Consider the following 19,155-nt stretch of genomic DNA (forward strand, 5'->3'; position numbering starts at 1 on the left):
GGCCAGGAGTGGCCACTGCACTCCAGTCTGGGTGACAGAGTAAGACTCCAACTCAAAAAAAAAAAAAGGTAAAATATTGTAAGGAAAAATGGAATCACACAATACAGTGTTAGGGAGTGTGAGTCCTGGAAATAAGGTTGAGCTAGTTCAGCTTGCAGCTCTTTCTATTTGCTAAATGTGTGACTAGGTGAGAATTATCAATGCTCATTTTCCTCATCTGTAGAAATGGTGGTCATAATTTCTCCTGCATAGGATTGTTTTCAGAATTAGATGAGAGAATGAATACCAAGTACTTAGTCTGATGCCTGGCACATAGTAAATGCTCAATAAATATTGGCTGTGATACTATTAGTATATAATTATTTCACTTCAAAGAAAGTGTTATAGGCAGTCCCTGATTTATAAAACAATACATATTAGCAGACCATCCAATTACATCTCTTTTCTCCTTTGCCATTTTCCCCCTCACACATTTCGGAGCTCATGTCCTAAAATCCAGTCAGATAGAAGCAGTAATTTGTAGCCGGGCGTGGTGGTGTGCGTCTGTAGTTCCAGCTACTTGGAAGGCTGAGGCAGAAGGATTATCTGAGCTCAGCAGATCAAGGCTGCAGTGGTCATGAGCATGCCACTGTACTCCAACCTGGGCAGCAAGAGTGAGACTCCAACTCAAAAAAAGAAAAGGAAAAGCAGTAATTTGAAAGTGAATTTTGCAGCCTGCTATACAGAAATGAATGAACAAATGAGTGAATAGATGATATGTGTAAAATATTCTTGCAGAGAAAAATGAATTCTTCCTCTTGGAAATTCACAAGAAACCTATTAACTTTGTTTAGTTCAGTGTTTGCCAAATTTTTTTAACCAAGAAACCAATTGTCCTTTAAATACCAGTTAACATCCTAAAGAACTGGTGTTCTATCATTTGGGAAGTACTGCTTTATGATTCTTTTTTTTTTTTTTTTAATTTTTTTTTTTTTTTTTTTGAGTTGAAATCTCACTCTGTCGCCCAGACTGAAGTGCAGTGGCCGCTCCCGGCCACCGCAGCCTCAACCTGCTGGGCTCCAGCGATCCTTGTGCCTCAACCTTCCAGGTAGCTGGAATTACAGGTGTGCACTACCACACCCGGCTAATTTTTTGATTTATTATAGAGATGAGGTCTCACCAAGTTGCCCAGGTGGGTCTCGAACCCGGGGGCCCAGGCAGTCCACTCACCTCAGCCTCCCAAGGCGCAGGATTATAGGCTGAGCCACCGAGCCCGGCTGCTTTATGATTCTTGAAACATGCACATGCATATGTATCCTTTAGGTGAACTTAAAAGATATTTTGGCTGTGATGTTTCTGTTTTAGTTTCTTGGATATAAAATACATCAAATCATATTGTAATCAAATTTGAATCATTCAGATTTTGAAATAGTGTGATATAAAAAATTAATGAAATCTCACTTTCATGGCAATTTTGAATTAGTTTGAACCACTCCAAATGAAAACTTTATTAATAATTGCCTAATTTCAAAGCAAATATGAATTGCATGGTAATTCACATGGCAGCTCTACTTTTATCAGTTAATAGAAAAATCTATCTTTTGATAGGTTTAGTCTTAAATTATGCTGTTTTCAGAACTATGAACCTTGCATTAAATGTGACTGACTTTGTATTATTGTAAAAATAAGCCTATGAATAGGATTCATTTGGACACCTTGTCTGAAGACTATCCCCCATCCAAAAGAAATTGAGCCCAACTAGGAATGATTTATACTTTTGTTCTTAAAAGCAGGAAGTCTTCAGAGAGAATGGTTTAGGAGATGAAGCTTTATGTGACTGGGTTCTTTGTATGTAAAATCATGAGGCTTAGGAATTAAACTGTTTCCAATTGTGGAATGGGTAACAGTAATATTAGATTAAATGTGGGGTTTTTTCTTCACCAAGCCAATAATTTGTTTTGTTTTGTATCAGGATCTCACTTCATTGCACTCCATGGCTGGAGCGCGGTGGCATGAGCATGACACACCACAACCTCGAACTCCTGCACTCAGGCAGTCCTTCCAGCCTTTGGAGTAGCTGAGACTATAGGCACGTGCCACCACGCCTAGCTAATTTTTTTATTTTTTGTAGAGACGAGATCTCACTATGTTGCATAGACTGATCTAGACCTCCTGGACTCCAGCAGTGCTGGGAATAGAGTCCCAATTACATTTTGAATACAATCATAAGTATTTGTTTACAGCTGTGCCTATATATAATGATTAAATCAACTAAACATTCTTTGTGTTTTAATACTCAAGAGTTTAGCATCTGTCATCCCAAAATACTTTTTTCTTTTTTTAACTTTTAATTTTGAAATAATTTTAGATTTACAATAAAGTTGTGAAATTAGTACAGAAACTTCCTGCATACCTTCATCCAGTTTTCCCTAATGTCAACATCTTACACAGCTATAGCATAATTTTCATAACCAGGCAATAAGAAGTACTGATGTAATACTATTTGGTAAAGTACGGACCTTATTTACATTTTAGTCAGTTTTTTTCAATGATGTCCTGAATCCAATGCAGGGTCCTGCATTGTAGTTAGTTGTCATGTCTCCTTATCCCAGGATATTTTAATCATCCTCAGCTTTTATCTGAAGTAGTTCTAGACTCTAAGGAGCAGAGGAAGGAAAAAACTTTATATTTTAGACTTGCCATTAGGTGATAACCATGTCTCATTTCCAATTTCTTCTGCTTATGCTACCTCTGCATTTCATTATGTATGAAGGGCTGTAGTACAGACTCTCTTTCACTTGAAATATAAAGGTGATTTTGGAAGCAAGCAGTGTTTCCAAAAATATTTTATACATGTCAGCTCAAAGCAAGCACAGGCTATTTTGCCTATTTTGCTGCCTTCACTAAAATTGTATCTGTACAGTATTATAAGATTTTCTTAAATATTTATTATTTTATTATTAATTCTGAGTTACTTTTTCTTTTCCAAAGCTGATTTTACTTATACCATAAAAATGTTAAAAGTTTCAGAAACTGGTGGTATCAGTTAGAAGACTGGAAGACTCCTCTCTGGAGAACCTGATTTGCTCAAGAAGAAAGAGTTAAGAAACAAATTGCTTACCTCACAACCTAGAATGAGTCACAAAGTCACCAAAACTCTCCACCCCCCCCCACTCAGAACTTCCAATCCGATTTTTAGCTACCCAGCTTCCCCTTCCCTCTTCCCTCTTCCCCCCCCCCCCCACCCCGGGCAGTTTTAGTCATGGACAGACAACCAAGGATTACTAGATACCTGAAGAACACCTACAACATGAAAGATAGACAACAAAAACAAAAAAATGTGGAAAAAAGAAACCTAGTGGGGGGGAAAGGAGCCTTCCCACTGCTCCCAGGCCCCAATACAGTCATATCCTCAAAGATAAAAGAAAAGATATTGTATCTACTTAAGAACGAAACAGTAGTTTAGAAGAGAAGATGAGCCCTTGAAATTAAAAACATGGCAACAAAATGAAAAATATCACTGATGGACTTGAAGATGAAATGGAAGAAATAGAGGCCTGTAGTCTCTTATTCACAATTCCAAAATCCAAAAAGTTCTGAGAATCATATGATTTTGCATAAGTTTGCAGCAAAAGTGACAACCTATTGATAATTTTTGTAGATTGTGCTGAAGAAATATCACTGCCCCAGATCTCAGAGTGGAGGATGTCCCATTATAGGCTATATATCCTATTACCTTCCTAAAATCCAAAAAATTCTGATTTTTGGTATACATTTGACCTCAGGGTTTCAGATAAGAGATTAAGTACTTGTATCCCAGAAAATAGAGCTAACAGGCAGAAAGAAGGAAAATACAAGAGAAGAGATAAGAAAATTAGAGGTACAGTTCAGAAGATCCAATAAGTATCTTAATAATATGAGTTTCAGAAAGGAAGATAACATGTGCAGAGTGGGAATCATCAGCAGAATAATTCAAGACAGCGTCCCAGGACTGAAGGACACTAATTTCCAACTTGAAAGAAACCACAAAACCATTAGCAAAATATGTGAAAATAAAAGAAGCCCCCACCAAAGCATGTTACTATGGACTTGTTTTGGAACACGGAACATATTTGAATAGTCCTACAAACCAAGAGAGTGTAGAAAAGCATCCCATACTAAGAGAGAGGCATCTTCCCTTCAGATTTCTCAACAGTGAGACTAAAAGCTAGAAGACAGTTGAGAGTTATCTTCAAGATTCTGAAGGGATTTTTCTTCCAACTAGGATTCTGTACCCAGCCAAACTGTTATTAAAGTGGGATGGTTAAATGGATGTTTTCAGACATGAATCAGGTTCTCAAAAAATATACTGTGTGCTAAATTGCATTTTCTTCTCCTATAGCCTCACAGAGGTGTAAATAAGAATTGAAGACATCTATTGGGGGGATAAAAGAGGAAAAACAAATATTGAAGAAAATGGATAATCAATAAGTCAAAATATTGCTTCTGAAATCATCAAGAGATTCCTTAGAATCTCTGATTATGCATTCAGTCTTGTTATGATGAGACTTGGGAATCATACTTCATCTTGTATTACCCAGTGTTCTCTTTCAGAGCATGACAGACGTTCGTTCACAATGTGTAAACAGTTAAGACATTTCCATTGTTTTATAGGAGAGTCATGAAAATGAACCCGTTTTCCTCTTATAAAAATTTTAGGGTTGAGTGCAGTAGCTCATCCCTGTAATCCCAGCACTTTGGAAGGCAGAGGCAAGAGGATTGCCTGAGCCCAGGAGTGTGAGACCAGCCTGGGCAACTTGGCAAGACCTTGTCTCTACAACAAATTTAAAAATTAACCCTACTCATGCACTGCACTCCAGCCTGGGTGACAGAGTGAGACACACACACACACACACACACACACACACACAAAGAATTTTAAAGGTTTGAGGTCATCAAAAAAAACCCCACCATTTTTATTTCTCATATGTAGGATGAGGTTTTGAGGCTTAAAAATCTGATTGCTGCTAAATGTAAGCAACGCCAGACTCCTGTGCTGTGTTCCTGCACTCTGGGAGATGAGTTGTTTGAAGGGTGGGTGTATATAGGATTTAGCCATATGATTGCGTCAGGCCAGCACTGCTGCCAGTCCTTGCTATAAACTGTCAGTAAACAGACTCCAGCCTCTTCTGTTTTATCCTCTACCCAATGGATACATTAAGTCAGAGAATGACCACAAAAGGGAAATACACAACCTTGGGAGGTTGTTTATACAGTCAGTAAAGCTGTTCAGCAGCTAACAGTAGAAAATAATGCAAACCAAAATACTATTACTGACAGAGATTTTTCTTAGAAATTTGTCTACTTTTCACAAAGATAAAGCCTAAGAACTTTTATTTACTTTTTGTGTTTGATTTGTGTATTTCAGCAATTAGTAATCATATAGATAAACCCAAGGGAGATGTTAGGTGGGAGATGTGATCTCATTTAATTATATTAATATCGGACGATCAGCCTTTACTACTTCCACTGTGTACTGAAAACCACTCTGTAGCCCCACTAGCAGTTTAGTAGTTCTCTTGACTTTTTCTTAATAAGATGCCAGCACATTTGCTGGTTTTCTTTTCTCTCCCTTTCCTTCCCCTTTATAACCTGACCTCGTCTCCTCTCTTGTAGCCTTCCCTCTCTCTTACCCATTCCTGTCTTCACCCCAGGAGTCTTGCACCATCAGATGAGGGTCCTAAGAAAGTAAGAGAGGCCAGGATCCACACGTGTCCTCCCTTCTAATAAGATGGAAGAGTCGTTGATTGCAGTACTAGAAAGGAAACCGTTTGGCATTTGAAATTGGGTTGCCTAGGTTTCAATTCCTACTCTGCCACTTACTACATAATCTTGGGCAAATAACATTTTGATGCCTTTGTTTCTTCCTCTGTCAATTGGGGATAATAATAGTACTTGCTTGATAGAGTTATGTGAGGATTAAAGTAAATAATACCTGTAAAGTATAGTATAATATAGTGGTTAAGAATTTGCACTCCGGGGTCGAACTGCCTGGGTTTGAATCCCTGCTTCATTACTTAAACAGACTTTCTATTGATCAGACTACTCATCTGAAATATGAGAATAAAAAATAGTGCCTGTGCCTACTTGTCCTTTTTTTTTTAAGGGCCAGGTGCAGTGGCTCACACCTGTAGTCCCTGCTACTCAGGAGCCTGAGATAGGAGGATTGCTTGTGGCCAGGAGTTCAGGACCAGCCTGGACAGCATAGTGAGACCCCTATCTCCATAAAAATCTTAAAAATTAACTGGGCACGGTGGTCTGTGCCTGTATTCCCAGCTACTCAGGACACTTGAGCCCAGAATTCCTTGAGCCCAGGGGTTTAAGGCTGCAATGAGCTATGATGACCCCACTGCCCTCCAGTGTGGGCAACAGAGTGAGACCTTGCCTCTTAAAAAAAAAAAAAAAAAATGGGCCGGGTGCAGTGGCTCAAGCCTATAATCCCAGCACTTTGGGAGGCCAAGTCGAGAGGACTGCCTGAGCCCGTGGATTCGAGACCAGCCTGGGCAGCATGGTAAGACCTTGTCTCTACAATAAATTAAAAAATTAACTGGGTGTGGTAACGTGTGTCTGTAGTTCCGGCTACCTGGAAGACTGAGGCGGAAGGGTCGCTTGAGCCCAGCAGGTCGAGGCTGTGGTGGTCGCCATACTGGGCGACAGTGAGACTCCAACTCGAAGAAAAAAAAAAATACCAGGCGCGGTGGCTCACACCTATAATCCCAGCCCTTTGGGAGGCCGAGGTGAGAGGATGGGTTCGCGACCAGCCTGGGCAACTTGATGAGACCTCATCTCTACAGTAAATAAATAAAATAACTATTGTGTTCAGGAGTTGAAATAATTATATTAATTAAAATATTAGGCTTAGATCAGATCTGATATTCAAGAAATAGTTTCTATTTTATAGAGATTCTTGTTTTTAATACAGTTGTGTAAGTGCAAAGAAAAAATGATCTGAGGTTTAAAGAGAGGAAAGTAAGTTTGAAATAGTATTTGTAAAGAATTAGGGACATATGAGGAGGGACCCCAAAAAAAAACCCAGAATTTATTTATTTTAAAAGTTGTACATTTATTCTTATATGTTTAAACTTCAGTCACTTTCAAAGTACTCTCAGTTTGATACAATACACCTATCAAGACATTTTTCCATGGCTGTAAACAGTTTTTAAACCCGTCAATTTGGATGCCTTTGAGAACTTCTTCCATTTTTGTTTCACCTTTTCCACATCAAAATATTTCCCTTGGAGGACTTTTTTCATCCAGGGAAACAAACAAAAAAGTTGCTGGGATGAGATCAGGTGAATAGGGAGGGTGGGGCACCCATTTCATGCTGTTTTGAGCCAAAAACGGCTTAGCAAAACTATGGACTTCACAGCAATTTGGATGGATTTGGAGTCTGTCACACTCAGTGATCTATCACAGAAACAAAGTACTGAGTACCACATGTTCTCACTCACAAGTGGACCCTGAACACCTGTCATAAACGACACAAAAGGGATTGGCAATAGCAGTACACTGCTGTGGGGGGGGGGGTAAATAGCATCTATAAGGGTGCCTGATCCTAATCCAGGCGAAATGAGGGCCACTGGGGGGCTCAGACTTCACCGGTACCGAGACCACTTGCGTGCCAAATCCTGACTTGTACCCCACATCTTTAAAATGAAACAAACAAAACCAAACTGCAAAACAGTTTCTCAGAACTTCCAGATACAAACTTTGGTTGGTTGTTTGATCTGGAAGAACACATTCTGAATGTAGTATGCCCTCTAAAAGAAAATTCTGGGTTTGTTTTCAGTGTTTTTGTCCCCCTTGTAGCTCACTGAAGAAACTTGGTAAGATTACTGGGCAACGTTGAGGGCCCTTTTTGTTTTGGTGACTGTGCATCTGTTGTGCTGTTTAAAAGTCCAGTTGAATGATTTTCCTCCTGAAGCTGTTACCTGCCTAGGTTCAAAATTAGGTCAAACTGATGGTTGGATTTATTCAGGGTTGCAGTTTTTGTAGACAGATTAACCATGGGGATTGAAATGACAGGCTCACTAAAGTGGATAGAAATGAAAGTAAACACCTCTAGGTGAGGAGTCAGAGGTAGGGAAGTGGAGAGTAAATGTTTGTTTGTTCTAGTGAGGAAGCAAACAAATGGAAAAGATAACGGTGTCTGTTCAAAAATGGAATGTTTGAATTAACCGTTTTGGTGGTAATGACACCAGCCAGTTAAAATATTTTTGTCAAAAATCTGAGAGCTGGAATACAGAGCATTAAAAGATAATTGTTTGCAATACCTCTATCAAAGAACTTATAACCAAAATTTACAAAAAAACTTCTACAAATCAAGCCCAAACCAGTCAACCTCATAGAAAATGAGCAAAGGATCTATAGACATTTCACAAGAGGATATCAAAATGTCCGTTAAACATATGAAAAGGTGATCGATTTAATTAATCATTAGCAAAATGCAAATTAAATCCATGGTATGATGATACTAACTAGACCAGTTAAAATGAAAATGATAATACTAAGAACAAGTAGAACTCTTACACACACTTGATAGGAGTATAAATTAGTACAGCCACTTTGGAAAACTGGCAGTACTATTAAAGCTGAACATACACATATTCTTGACCCAGAAAATTCACTCCTAGATATATACATATACCCACCCAACAGAAATACCTACTTGAGTGTACCAAAAGACATGCAAACAAGACTGTTCATAGGAACATTATTCTTAAAAGCTGAAACGGACAGCAGCTTAAATAAATTCTGTTATTTATACAGTGGAATAAGAATGGAAAAATTACAACAGTATATGTGTGTTCTACATAAATATATTGTGTGAAAATAGCCAGACACAAAAGAGTCTACTGTATGCTTGTTTTTTTAAATTAAGTTTTTAAATGGCAAAAGTAATCTATGGAGATAAAATGAGGATTGTGGTGATCATTTGGCAGGGGAACAGTGACTGGAGTGGGCCCCTCAGATACTCCTGGAACCCTGTATCTTGATCTCATTTGATGGTTACATGTGTGTACTTTCTTTGGGAAAGTTAATTCAGCTCCATGCTTATGATTTGTGCGTTTTTATCTATGAATATTAAACCTCAATTTAAAATTTTCATTAGATTAGAAGCTTGAGAATTTTGGAAATGATAGTTCACTTTTTCCACTTGCCAGATCTCTTTAAAGATTTCATACTTTTAAAAAAATGAGTGTTCACTACATAATGGAAAACTAACTAGTCTGATTTCTGATCTTAAATTGTGTCATCAGAACAGCAAAGAGTTACCCAGAGCGACAGAAAAGTATCTTGGACAGCCTGCTTTGAAGTGGTCATTCGTTTTCATTCCTCCTGCCGCTTCACATACACTGTGACAGAATACACGGACTACATGTATGAGTCATTTATAAAACTGCGATTTGGAGCCTGTAGACTCAGTCTTTTTAGCTTTCCTCAGAGTGATACACTGTCATCTTACAGCTCAGATCTGGTGGTTTTACAGTGTGATTGAAGAGAGAGTTTTATGTGATCCAGCTATGCGATGTAAGGGGCAAGTGTGAAGGTGCTTGAAAGTGCATTAGTTGTAATTGATGCTCATTGCTTTGACTGCGTGTTGGTGTCCATGATGCTGTTTTAGTGAAACTTAGTGAATTTCATCTTTCAATGAAATTTGTTTTGTTTAGTCTGCTTGTGCTCAGATTAATGATTGAAAACCTTACACTTTCACAGAACATTGCTTTATAGCTCTTCCCTTTACTGCTATTTTTATATCACATTCATCATTGCACATTTCAGCCATCTGCAAGGTCTGAATGAAACTAGATAAAAAGCTGCCATCACTTAGATCGACACTTGAAAAGCTGGTATTTGTTCAGTTTATTCCTGATTATCCTTTAAGTTTTAAACTTCATATCAAGATGGTTGCTAACATCTCTAAGCCAAAAGTATCTGATTCACAGCTTCTTTTAGCCTGAACATTGGGTCAAAGGGAGGGGATTCGTCCCGTGTCACCCAGAAGAATGGATTAGGGACTCAGTTCCACTTCGATTGAGAGAATAACAACAGCAAGTTCTACTCGTGTTTTAAAAGTATGTTGTTTTAATCAGCTCAGCAAGCCTCCAGTTTGCATGCACCTTTTTTTTTGGTATTCTCTGTGGAATAGTAAATAATAAGGTTCTTAAATTCCAGATGAATATTTCGTAATTGCATGCCTAGAATGTGTCACACCTGTCAAAGGTTTGTCAAAAATTTTCTTAACGTAACAACTTTTTTGAAGATTTAGTGAAGAAAAATAATGTGATAAATGTGTGCCTGGGATTTTGCCAAAGAGATTCATAATTAAAAATGCATCTCCATTTTTATTTATACTCTTTCACTATGGATTTGTGCAAATCTAGCATTTATATGCTGAGTAGCAGATTAGTCGAGGATTCTCAAAGTCTTTTTCCAACAGTTAGACTCACTAAAGACCCTTTGGGATACAGGAGGATGAGTCCCTGCACTGAAGTTAACTGGAATTGCATAAATAAGAGAGGAGAATACAGATTTGTTTCAAAATAAAAAGCTTCTTCAGTTGATACTAGGTTTCTTCTCATCATAAATAATGTCATTATAATAACTTGGCAACCTGGTGGTGATAAACTCTAGAGAAGGAATGAAATATAAAAATATTCCTTTATTTTATTTACATGAGAGAACCTGTGATAATAGGCCAAAAATGAGAGACCCCCCCATAACTAAATACAACAGACTCTCTATTTTCAAAATAGGAAGGTCTCAGAAATAGAAAAGAATTTTTTAAAAATAGAAAGCTTTCCTAAATATCTAAGAATAAAGACTAAGGAACTATTTTTACATCTTCAGTTATCCTAATGTATCTCCATGTGATCTCGGACAAGTCACTTAAGTATTCTGTATCCATTATTTTCCATTTTGCTAATGTGCTATAAGTACTCACAAGACCAGAATTGTGTTTGTAGACTATAGCATTTGGAACATAGATGGCATATTTGGAGATTTTTTTCTTTGAAAGGACAACTATAATTTTTGCTTAAAAATACACTGTTTGGGAGTAATTGCTATGAGGAAGGACTTTAAGTATTTTACACAATTATTGTGAAGTAACTGTGTTTATTTTTCATTCAGTGTTGTCTGTTTCTTTGCTTAGCAGACAGAAGGTGGAGCACAGACAGACGGCCAGCAGTCACAGACACAAAGTAGTGAAAATTCAGAGAGTAAATCTACCCCAAAACGGCTGCATGTCTCTAATATTCCTTTCCGCTTCCGGGACCCTGACCTCCGGCAGATGTTTGGGGTAAGTCTCTTAAGTTCTTTTATGGATTTCACAATTAAAATAGAATTTAATCCACCAGATGTGTTATTAGTCATTAGTGCTTTAGGATTCAGCTTTAAGTAGATTGAAAAAGATCCTGAGGTAAATCAGCATTGTTATCAGTCTTTAGAAACCTTTTTCTAACACCCAGTCTACTCTAACCATGACCTTGCAAATTGTCACACATATGAAGTGACCATATGACCCAGTTTGCTGGGACTGAGGGATTTCTAGTGACATGAGACTTTTAGTGCTAAAAGGAGGACGAGAGGGTCACCCCACTCACCCACCAGTGTGTATTCCTGCTCTTTTGAGTGAAACTAAGCATATAATTGATTAGGAAACTAATCAATTATATGCTTAGTTTCACTGAAAAGAGCAAGCATACACATTCTTTTAGAGCAGTGAATCTTAAATTTGCACTTTGAAAATCACCTGGGAAGCTAAAAATGTATTGAGGCCTATGTCCAAAGGTTTTGATTCAATTGACCTGGGCTATTGCTTGGGCTTATGTTTTTTGCTCTGTTTTGTTTTTGTTTTTTTTAATGTAAAGAAATGGGGGTCTTGCTGTGTTGCCCAGGCTGGTCTCAAACTCCTGGGCTCAAGTAGTCCTCCCTCCTCAGCCTCCCGAAATGCTAGGATTACAGACTTGAGCCACCATGCCGGGCTTAGGTATTTTTACAAGATCCCCAGATGATTCTAATGTGCAAATAAGTTTGGTGACCTCCACTTATTCATCCTGTCACCTTCTTAGTTCTTTCTTTGCCTACCATATAAGCCCTGCACAATACTGCCTTTCCTCTTACCCCTTCAACCACAGGACCAAAGGACTAGGTTCAGGGAGGCATTATTGCCACTCTGTACTCAGCCTTTGTAGTGTCTAAGAAGATTCACAATGTGGAAAGACATATTTAGCAGTGGCTCATTAAAGTGAAAGAGTATGGATTTTGGTATCAAAGAGCCTGGGTTCAGATTCTGTTTTCATGTGAACTTGGGAAATTCATGTAACCTTTTTGAACTTGAATATCACATCTATAAAAATAGAGTTAGTAATCTCTACCTTTCAGAGTGTTATGAATTAAACCAAATAATATTTGTGAAGGCAGACAGTACCTCAGGATTTTATTTTTACTTCCTTGCTCATATTCAACAGTGTCAAGACCAATATATAAAAACAGGTATAAAAGATTGATTTGATGCCTCTAATGTGTTCTGTCATCTGTTTACTTCCTCCTGAAATGGCCATCATGGAAAGAAAAAGAAAATACGTGTAATAGCAAAGATTTAAATTGTTGGAAAGTGAATGACTTCTGAGAGTCTTAATTTTTTCTGAGCCTGTGTTTTGTTGCTTGTTTGAATTTGACCAAACTCATAACTTGATCAAAAGATAGTCAGTTTTTATTACATTCCATTAGGATAGCTGTATGGTGCTTTGTTAGAAAAAAAAATGCCCTTCTTTAAGTCTTGGTTGTGGCCACTTTATGGTGACAAGACACTGAATCAAAGTTCTGTCATTTGTAGCTGACTACTGGATATATTATACACACTGACGAGAAGGCCAGAGTTGAGATTTAATGATGTTCTTGAAGTACTTGAAGAGCTTTTACACAGAAAATGGTAACCAGCTGTTTTCCATCTTTACAGAAAAGAAAGCAACAGAAAAGATAAAGGGTAGCATAAAGGACTTAGGTTACATAGAAGCATGAGTTATTAGGTTCTCTATTGAATTATCAGAAATAATATCGAATCTTTAGACTCTGTAGGTCTTTGAGAATGGAGTACAATGGAGGGGTGTTTCTCTTGAGTCAGAAAAACAGTGTCCATTGATGATCTGCCTAGGCCAATTAGTGATTTCTTTCTTTCTTTTTTTTCTTTTTTTTTTCTTTTTTTTTTTGAGTCGAAGTCTCACTCTGTTGCCCAGGTTGGAATGCAGTGGCATAATCACAGCTCACCACAGCCTCCACCTCCTGGGCTCAGGTGATCCTTTCACCTCAGCCTCCCAAGTATGTGGGACTACAGGCACTCTCCACTACGCCTGACTGATTTTTTGTAGAGTCGAGGTCTCACTGTGTTTTCTAGGCTGATACTGAACTCCTGGACTCAGACAATCCTCCCATTTTGGCCTCCAAAGTGCTGGGATTACATGCGTGAACCCTCACGCCCCAATTAGTGATTTTTTGAAGTGTATTATGGTCTTCCCGTAAGGCCTAAGATGCAAAAGGAATAACTTTTTCCTTGCAAGCGATAACTAGTTGCTTTGTTTTCTTCCACATGGTTATTAATATCTATCATGTGGAAGGTCAGTAGCATTGGTAAAGAGTAGAGAGTCCACGCTCCATTTTATTAGCTCAGTAAACTTAACAGATAGCTTATTTCAACCTCATTGTTCTTAACCATAAAAGGAAAGGCAATCATTACTCTTACTCCAGAAGGATGTTACAAGAATGCATTAGGAAATGTAAAGCAAAACAAACTCTAAAACACCATACAAATCTTAGTTTTATAGGATGGGCATATAAGTAAAATAAAATGTCTTCCTATGTAGAATAAGATATTTTCCTGTTCTTGATTTTTCTAATTTTCTGTTAAACACAAAAGTCTTAGCTAGAAAACTAGGGTTCTTAATACATATCTTCTGATAAAGATAGTATTGATTCAGTCCAGTGGAAAAGCATGATTTCTCTTTTACTCTTTTCATTTCAGTTTTTTTTCACATTTTCTCAAGTCTGGTATGAAATTCAAGTGAAATCAATAATTAGATATGAATCCAGTACTCAAAAAGATACCTGGAAATTTACTGCATATACCTTTAATTCAGTTCATTCAAGTATTGATTACAGCTTTGAATCCTATATATACTTCCCCTTTTCTCCCAAAATTATAGACTTTATGCTTAACAATAGAGTTTAGGCTTTGTGCCTTTAGCTTTGTTTGCTTTTCCAAATGTTAAACTACTGAAGTCATGATTGAAGAGAGTTGTAATTGTAAGTGTTCACAATGTTTGTTTCAAAAATATCATGGCAGATAGCATGTAGTCTATAGAAATGGTAACACAGATATATATTTATTAAATTAGATAATTGGCCGGGCACGGTGGCTCACACCTATAATCCCAGCACTTTGGGAGGCCGAGGTGAGAGGTTTGCTTGAGCCCACAGGTTTGAGACCAGCCTGGGTAACTTGGCAGGACCTCTTTTCTATAATAAATCAAAAAACTAGCCGGGTGTGATGGCACATGCCTGTAGTTCCAACTACTTGGAAGACTAAGGCGAAAGGATCAACTGAACCCAGCAGGTCAAGGCTCAGTGGCTGGGAGTGTGCCACTGCCCTCCAGCCTGGGCAACAGAGTAAGACTCCAACTCAGAAAAGAAAAAAAAAATTAGATAATTGCTCATAATCGATTGCCAAGTTTAAAAAAAAAAAAAGCAGTGCATGAAGTGTATATGATGAAGGATTGCCTGGAAGGCTGTGTACTAAAATGTTACAGTGGTGGCATTGCAGGCTATCTTCATTTTCTGTTTTCCCTTTTCCTTTTTGTTTATGTTTTCTAATTTTTACACAGTCTATATGGTTTGCTTGTGTAAATCAAGAAAAAAGGGGGGAAGGTGGCCTTTAAGAGCATATCATTCTACTTAGTAAAATTTACTTCTTAAAACAGCCATTTGAAAAATTAGAGATGTAGTTAGGAAAATTCCCAGTTCTTGTCCACAGAAGTATATAATGGGGTAACACTGTGAATATCTTTGGACAGCAGCTTCCACACGTAGAAGTGGGTAATGCCTGAGTGAGTAAACTGAGAAAGGACTGAAAAACAAGAAATTGTCAGCTCAGTGCTGAGGAAAAATCGGAAACCAGTTTTAGGATTTACCAACAAATACAAATGTGGGATTTAAATAAGTAAAGAAGGAGGAAAAAACCTACTATTCCAATATCAAAAGAGAATAAAGTATGTGGATAAAAAGCTGACCATAATTAAGTGTTTTTATTTTTGTCTCTGCAGCAGTTTGGCAAAATCCTAGATGTAGAAATCATCTTTAATGAACGTGGCTCTAAGGTAAGCTCCATTTCAATATCAAGTATGCTTGATTTGGTTTTGAGTTTTGTTTTATTTTAAATAGTAAGTGTTTAGAAAACAGAAACTGTTTTTCAAGCTTGCATCAAAGTATCCCAATACCCACCATGGGTTAGATTATCTCTAAGAATGAGCCATCATATGGCCCAGCTTTATCCTATGTAGCTTACCTTGGGAGGGTAATAGGATAAGCAACAGAGAAACCTGGGGGTAAAGTGTGACAGTAAGGGACACAGGATATAGAAGACAGTCCTTTGTCCGCCTTCATTTTGGCCCACATGTTCCTATTTTAAAGGAAGAGAGCAAAAAGAGAGAAAAAAGTGAAATTCAATGAGAATACTGAATTCTGTCAGAACAATTCAACTTTTAGAAATCCAACTTCAAAATAGCATATTTAGAACAAATTTATTATTTCAGTTATTCTATTGACTGGCTCTCTCTTTTGAATAAATTTTGATAAGGCTTAAATACAGTGAGTTCCCAGTGACTCAGGAATTCACTGTGAACTGATTTCCTCCTTTTAAGTATTACTAAGATAGGTGATATTCAGGATGTAGAATCACTTAAATTACAAATACAGTGAGTATTTTGCGTAAAAATGAAAGTAGTAACAATATATTTTTATATATGTATTTTCTTCTGTATGTATTCTATATAAGAAATGAAATCTTTAGTTAAAATTTATTTTCCCCCATTAGTTTACTATATTTAATTCCCAGTCTATACGATTTAGAATTTCTAAGCATTAAAATAAGCAGCAAGGTTTTTAGGAATGAAGGAATGGCAAAGCAGTGGTGTGAAAAAAATGTTTGATGAACTGAATTTTGGCAAGTTTTATTTGAAAGTTTTCTCATTGTTCAACAAATAAAATATACCCCACTGAAACTAGTGTGGCCAAGCCTAAATATTTACCATGCTATTGCTACATTAAGTTCTACTTTGATTTCTCTAGGTTGGGGAAATATTTTAATTAATTGTCATTTGGTTATGTCTGCTGAACTTGGAAAATAGCTCTTGGCTGTAATTAAATCTCCGAAGAATGTAATTTGAGGAAAGCTAAGTAAAGCCAACAAATGAGCTAATATTTACCTTTCTTCAATTTTATACTTCAAATTCACTGTACTTTGGAAATTGATAACATACACAGTCATATATACCTCCTGCCCCATCTGTACTCATAAAAATGTGTGCACTGTTCTAATGTTCCTTATTATTCCCTTCCTTTATAGAATGTATCAACACTAAAAGTATTTAATTCTGACTTTAACAATTATGTGTTAATTATTAAAGAGGTAATTATACTCTAAGTTTCTAGTTTTCAGTTAAAACAAACAAACAAACGATTAATATATCTATACAGAACTTTTCTCCAGTACTTGGTAAGTATTTTTTTAACATGAAGTCTGTTCAAATGGCAACCAGTAAAACTATTTATGCTTGTAATTTCATCACAGTGGTTTTCTATTCTTTTGTTGCTTCGTTTGCATTTTTTTTGTGTGATCTTTTTAGCTACAAGATGGGAAATGACAATGGTTTAGAGATGAGAAGCACACAAAAGTAGAATAAATTACGTGAAGATTTTTGACCACATTGTTTATCTAAAGTAGTGGTTTAAATATTTTTGGTTTTAAATGTATGCACTTAAAATATTCTTAACTAGACTCTAGCAACTGGAAGCCCAATATAGTTTTCATCAGGCATTGAGGACTTGTTCCTTACCAAGAAAATAATTTGACTGAATTATTGTGAAGCAAAGGAAATTGATCTTTCTTAAGGCTTCTTTCATTGACTTTAAGGATTTGCCTACTACCAAATTTTTAAAAATTTCCCTTGATCCACTTATTTCTCCCTTGTAATTTTTATTTTAAAATAAAAACATAAGCCTTTCTTTTCTTTTGGGAGAATCTAAAAGCATATGCTGCTTCTCTCAGCTTAATACTGTGTCCTCACTGCCCCATTTTTCTTTGGGCTGCTAAAGGGTGTACAGACTATGTACTAATTGATAAATGTTTTAAAAACAAAGCACAGAATTCAGAATTGCCATGGATTTGCTTTCAAGGCTGATGCAAAACCTTGTTTTCATCTTTTGATTTCTTAACTGTTACCTAAAATTCCGCCCTGGAATAGGTTCCCCTGAAACTGATCTTAGGCTCCTAATAGAGATTTATTTTGGAATCAGACCCATAGATGCCTTCTCTGGGATCCACCTAAGATATATTAATGAATTCTTTTTGTGAATTAAGTTCAGTTTCTCATTTCATATCTATTTGAGATTAACTGTAAAATTATCAGGTATTTTGAAAAGAACCAGAGGAAAGGAGACTTTATTTGGGCCTGTTGTTTAGTTAAGAGTTACTCTGACTTTTATGTGCTTTTCTGTACAGAAATTAACTTTATTGAATTTTTTTTGAAGCAGTAATGGAAAAACTAGTCACAAAATTATTCTGAAATAAGCAATACTTATATGTAAAATAGTATTTAATTGAATTGTTCCAAAACAAAAAGCAACTTTTTACCATATCTTATTTTTTTATAATGAGACTGTCTGCCCAGCGTTCGAAAACTCACACATTTGAAAAGATTATTTGCCACCATACAATTCATCCATGTAACCAAAAATCATTTGTACCCCCTAAAGCTATTGAAATAAAAAAAAGAAAGAAAGGAAAGAAAACATAAATAAACAGTGTTACATTGCTATGCCCACTCCCTCCTTGCCTGCCAATGTTCTGCCTTTTCAGCTTGCCTATAGAGTGGAACTGCTGTGCTCCAAAAAGGAGTTTCTTTTTTGTTGACTATTTTCCTTTTTTCTTCTTTGAGTTTCATATTTTAGGTTTGGCTTACCTAAATTATGGAATGAATTTATGTCACATACATGCACACACTTGTATACATACATATTTAAATTGTTTCATGTGGGATTTTTTTAGCCTTTTTACTCCCCACTCCTTTGTAAAAACATAAGAGTTAGCTATATGTGATGTTCTATGATCAACTGAAATGAAGATAGACTATCCTTTTGAAAATGGATTATTAAGACTTATATGAGTTTGTAAGCTTTATTCATTTCTAAATTTCACCATTAATGACAATAAGATAGTAATGATTAATAAGATAATGTCTAGGTAGAGTGGCCATATGTCCTTGTCTATCCAAGACAACCCCAATTTGTACCAATTATCTTAGCATGATTATTAATAATGTCTCCTTTCTCCCTCAGAATGTTCCAGTGTGAACGACAAACTGTAATGTTACTCTACTTATAGGTCTTTTGAGTAACAGCTTAAAAACACCCTTTCAAAAGGAAAAAGTGGTGCTTAATGAAAAGTAGAAAGAACTAAGAAAAGCACATATGGTTTATTTAAGAGAATATTTACTATTGACATTCTTGTGCATCCTTCAGTCTTTTTTTTTTTAACATAGAATTTTAAAACAGAACCCTAAATAATGGTCACTTAGTTTAACCCCCAGTATTCTTGACATTGCATTCTCTGCTAGAGACTTTTTTGTGACTTAATTGCTTTTCAAAAGTTTATTCCATCATTGACCTTCAGACTTTCCACCTCCTTATTCACTATTACCCAGCCATATAACAACTTTCTGTGATAATTATCAAGCTTATTAATTAAAAGAATACACAGATTCTAACATATGTTCCGTAAAGTGTTGAAATAATCTTGATACAGTTGTTACTTAAAGAGATGTATTGTAAATATTGAATATATAGAAACTGTTCACCTCTTCA

General features: G+C 36.5%; 1 protein-coding gene across 10 annotated transcripts in view; it reads left to right on the top strand.

The window, feature by feature from the left end:
* RBFOX2 (RNA binding protein, fox-1 homolog 2) overlaps window positions 1-19,155 on the top strand; it is a 221,432-nt gene that overhangs the window by 166,692 nt on the left and 35,585 nt on the right. For 6 of the 10 annotated variants that reach the window (XM_021712197.1, XM_021712198.1, XM_021712200.1 and 3 more), the window contains 2 exons: window positions 11,177-11,320; window positions 15,339-15,392. In XM_021712197.1, the coding sequence (XP_021567872.1) occupies window positions 11,177-11,320; window positions 15,339-15,392 (198 nt within the window). Of the gene's footprint in view, window positions 1-11,173; window positions 11,321-15,338; window positions 15,393-19,155 lie in introns of all 10 variants that reach the window. The other 4 variants (XM_008057763.2, XM_008057777.2, XM_021712199.1 and 1 more) reach the window with 3 other exon arrangements.

Source organism: Carlito syrichta, unplaced genomic scaffold (assembly GCF_000164805.1).
Source record: "Carlito syrichta isolate Samal-C Ts95f unplaced genomic scaffold, Tarsius_syrichta-2.0.1 Scaffold303123, whole genome shotgun sequence".
NCBI lineage: Eukaryota > Metazoa > Chordata > Mammalia > Primates > Tarsiidae > Carlito > Carlito syrichta.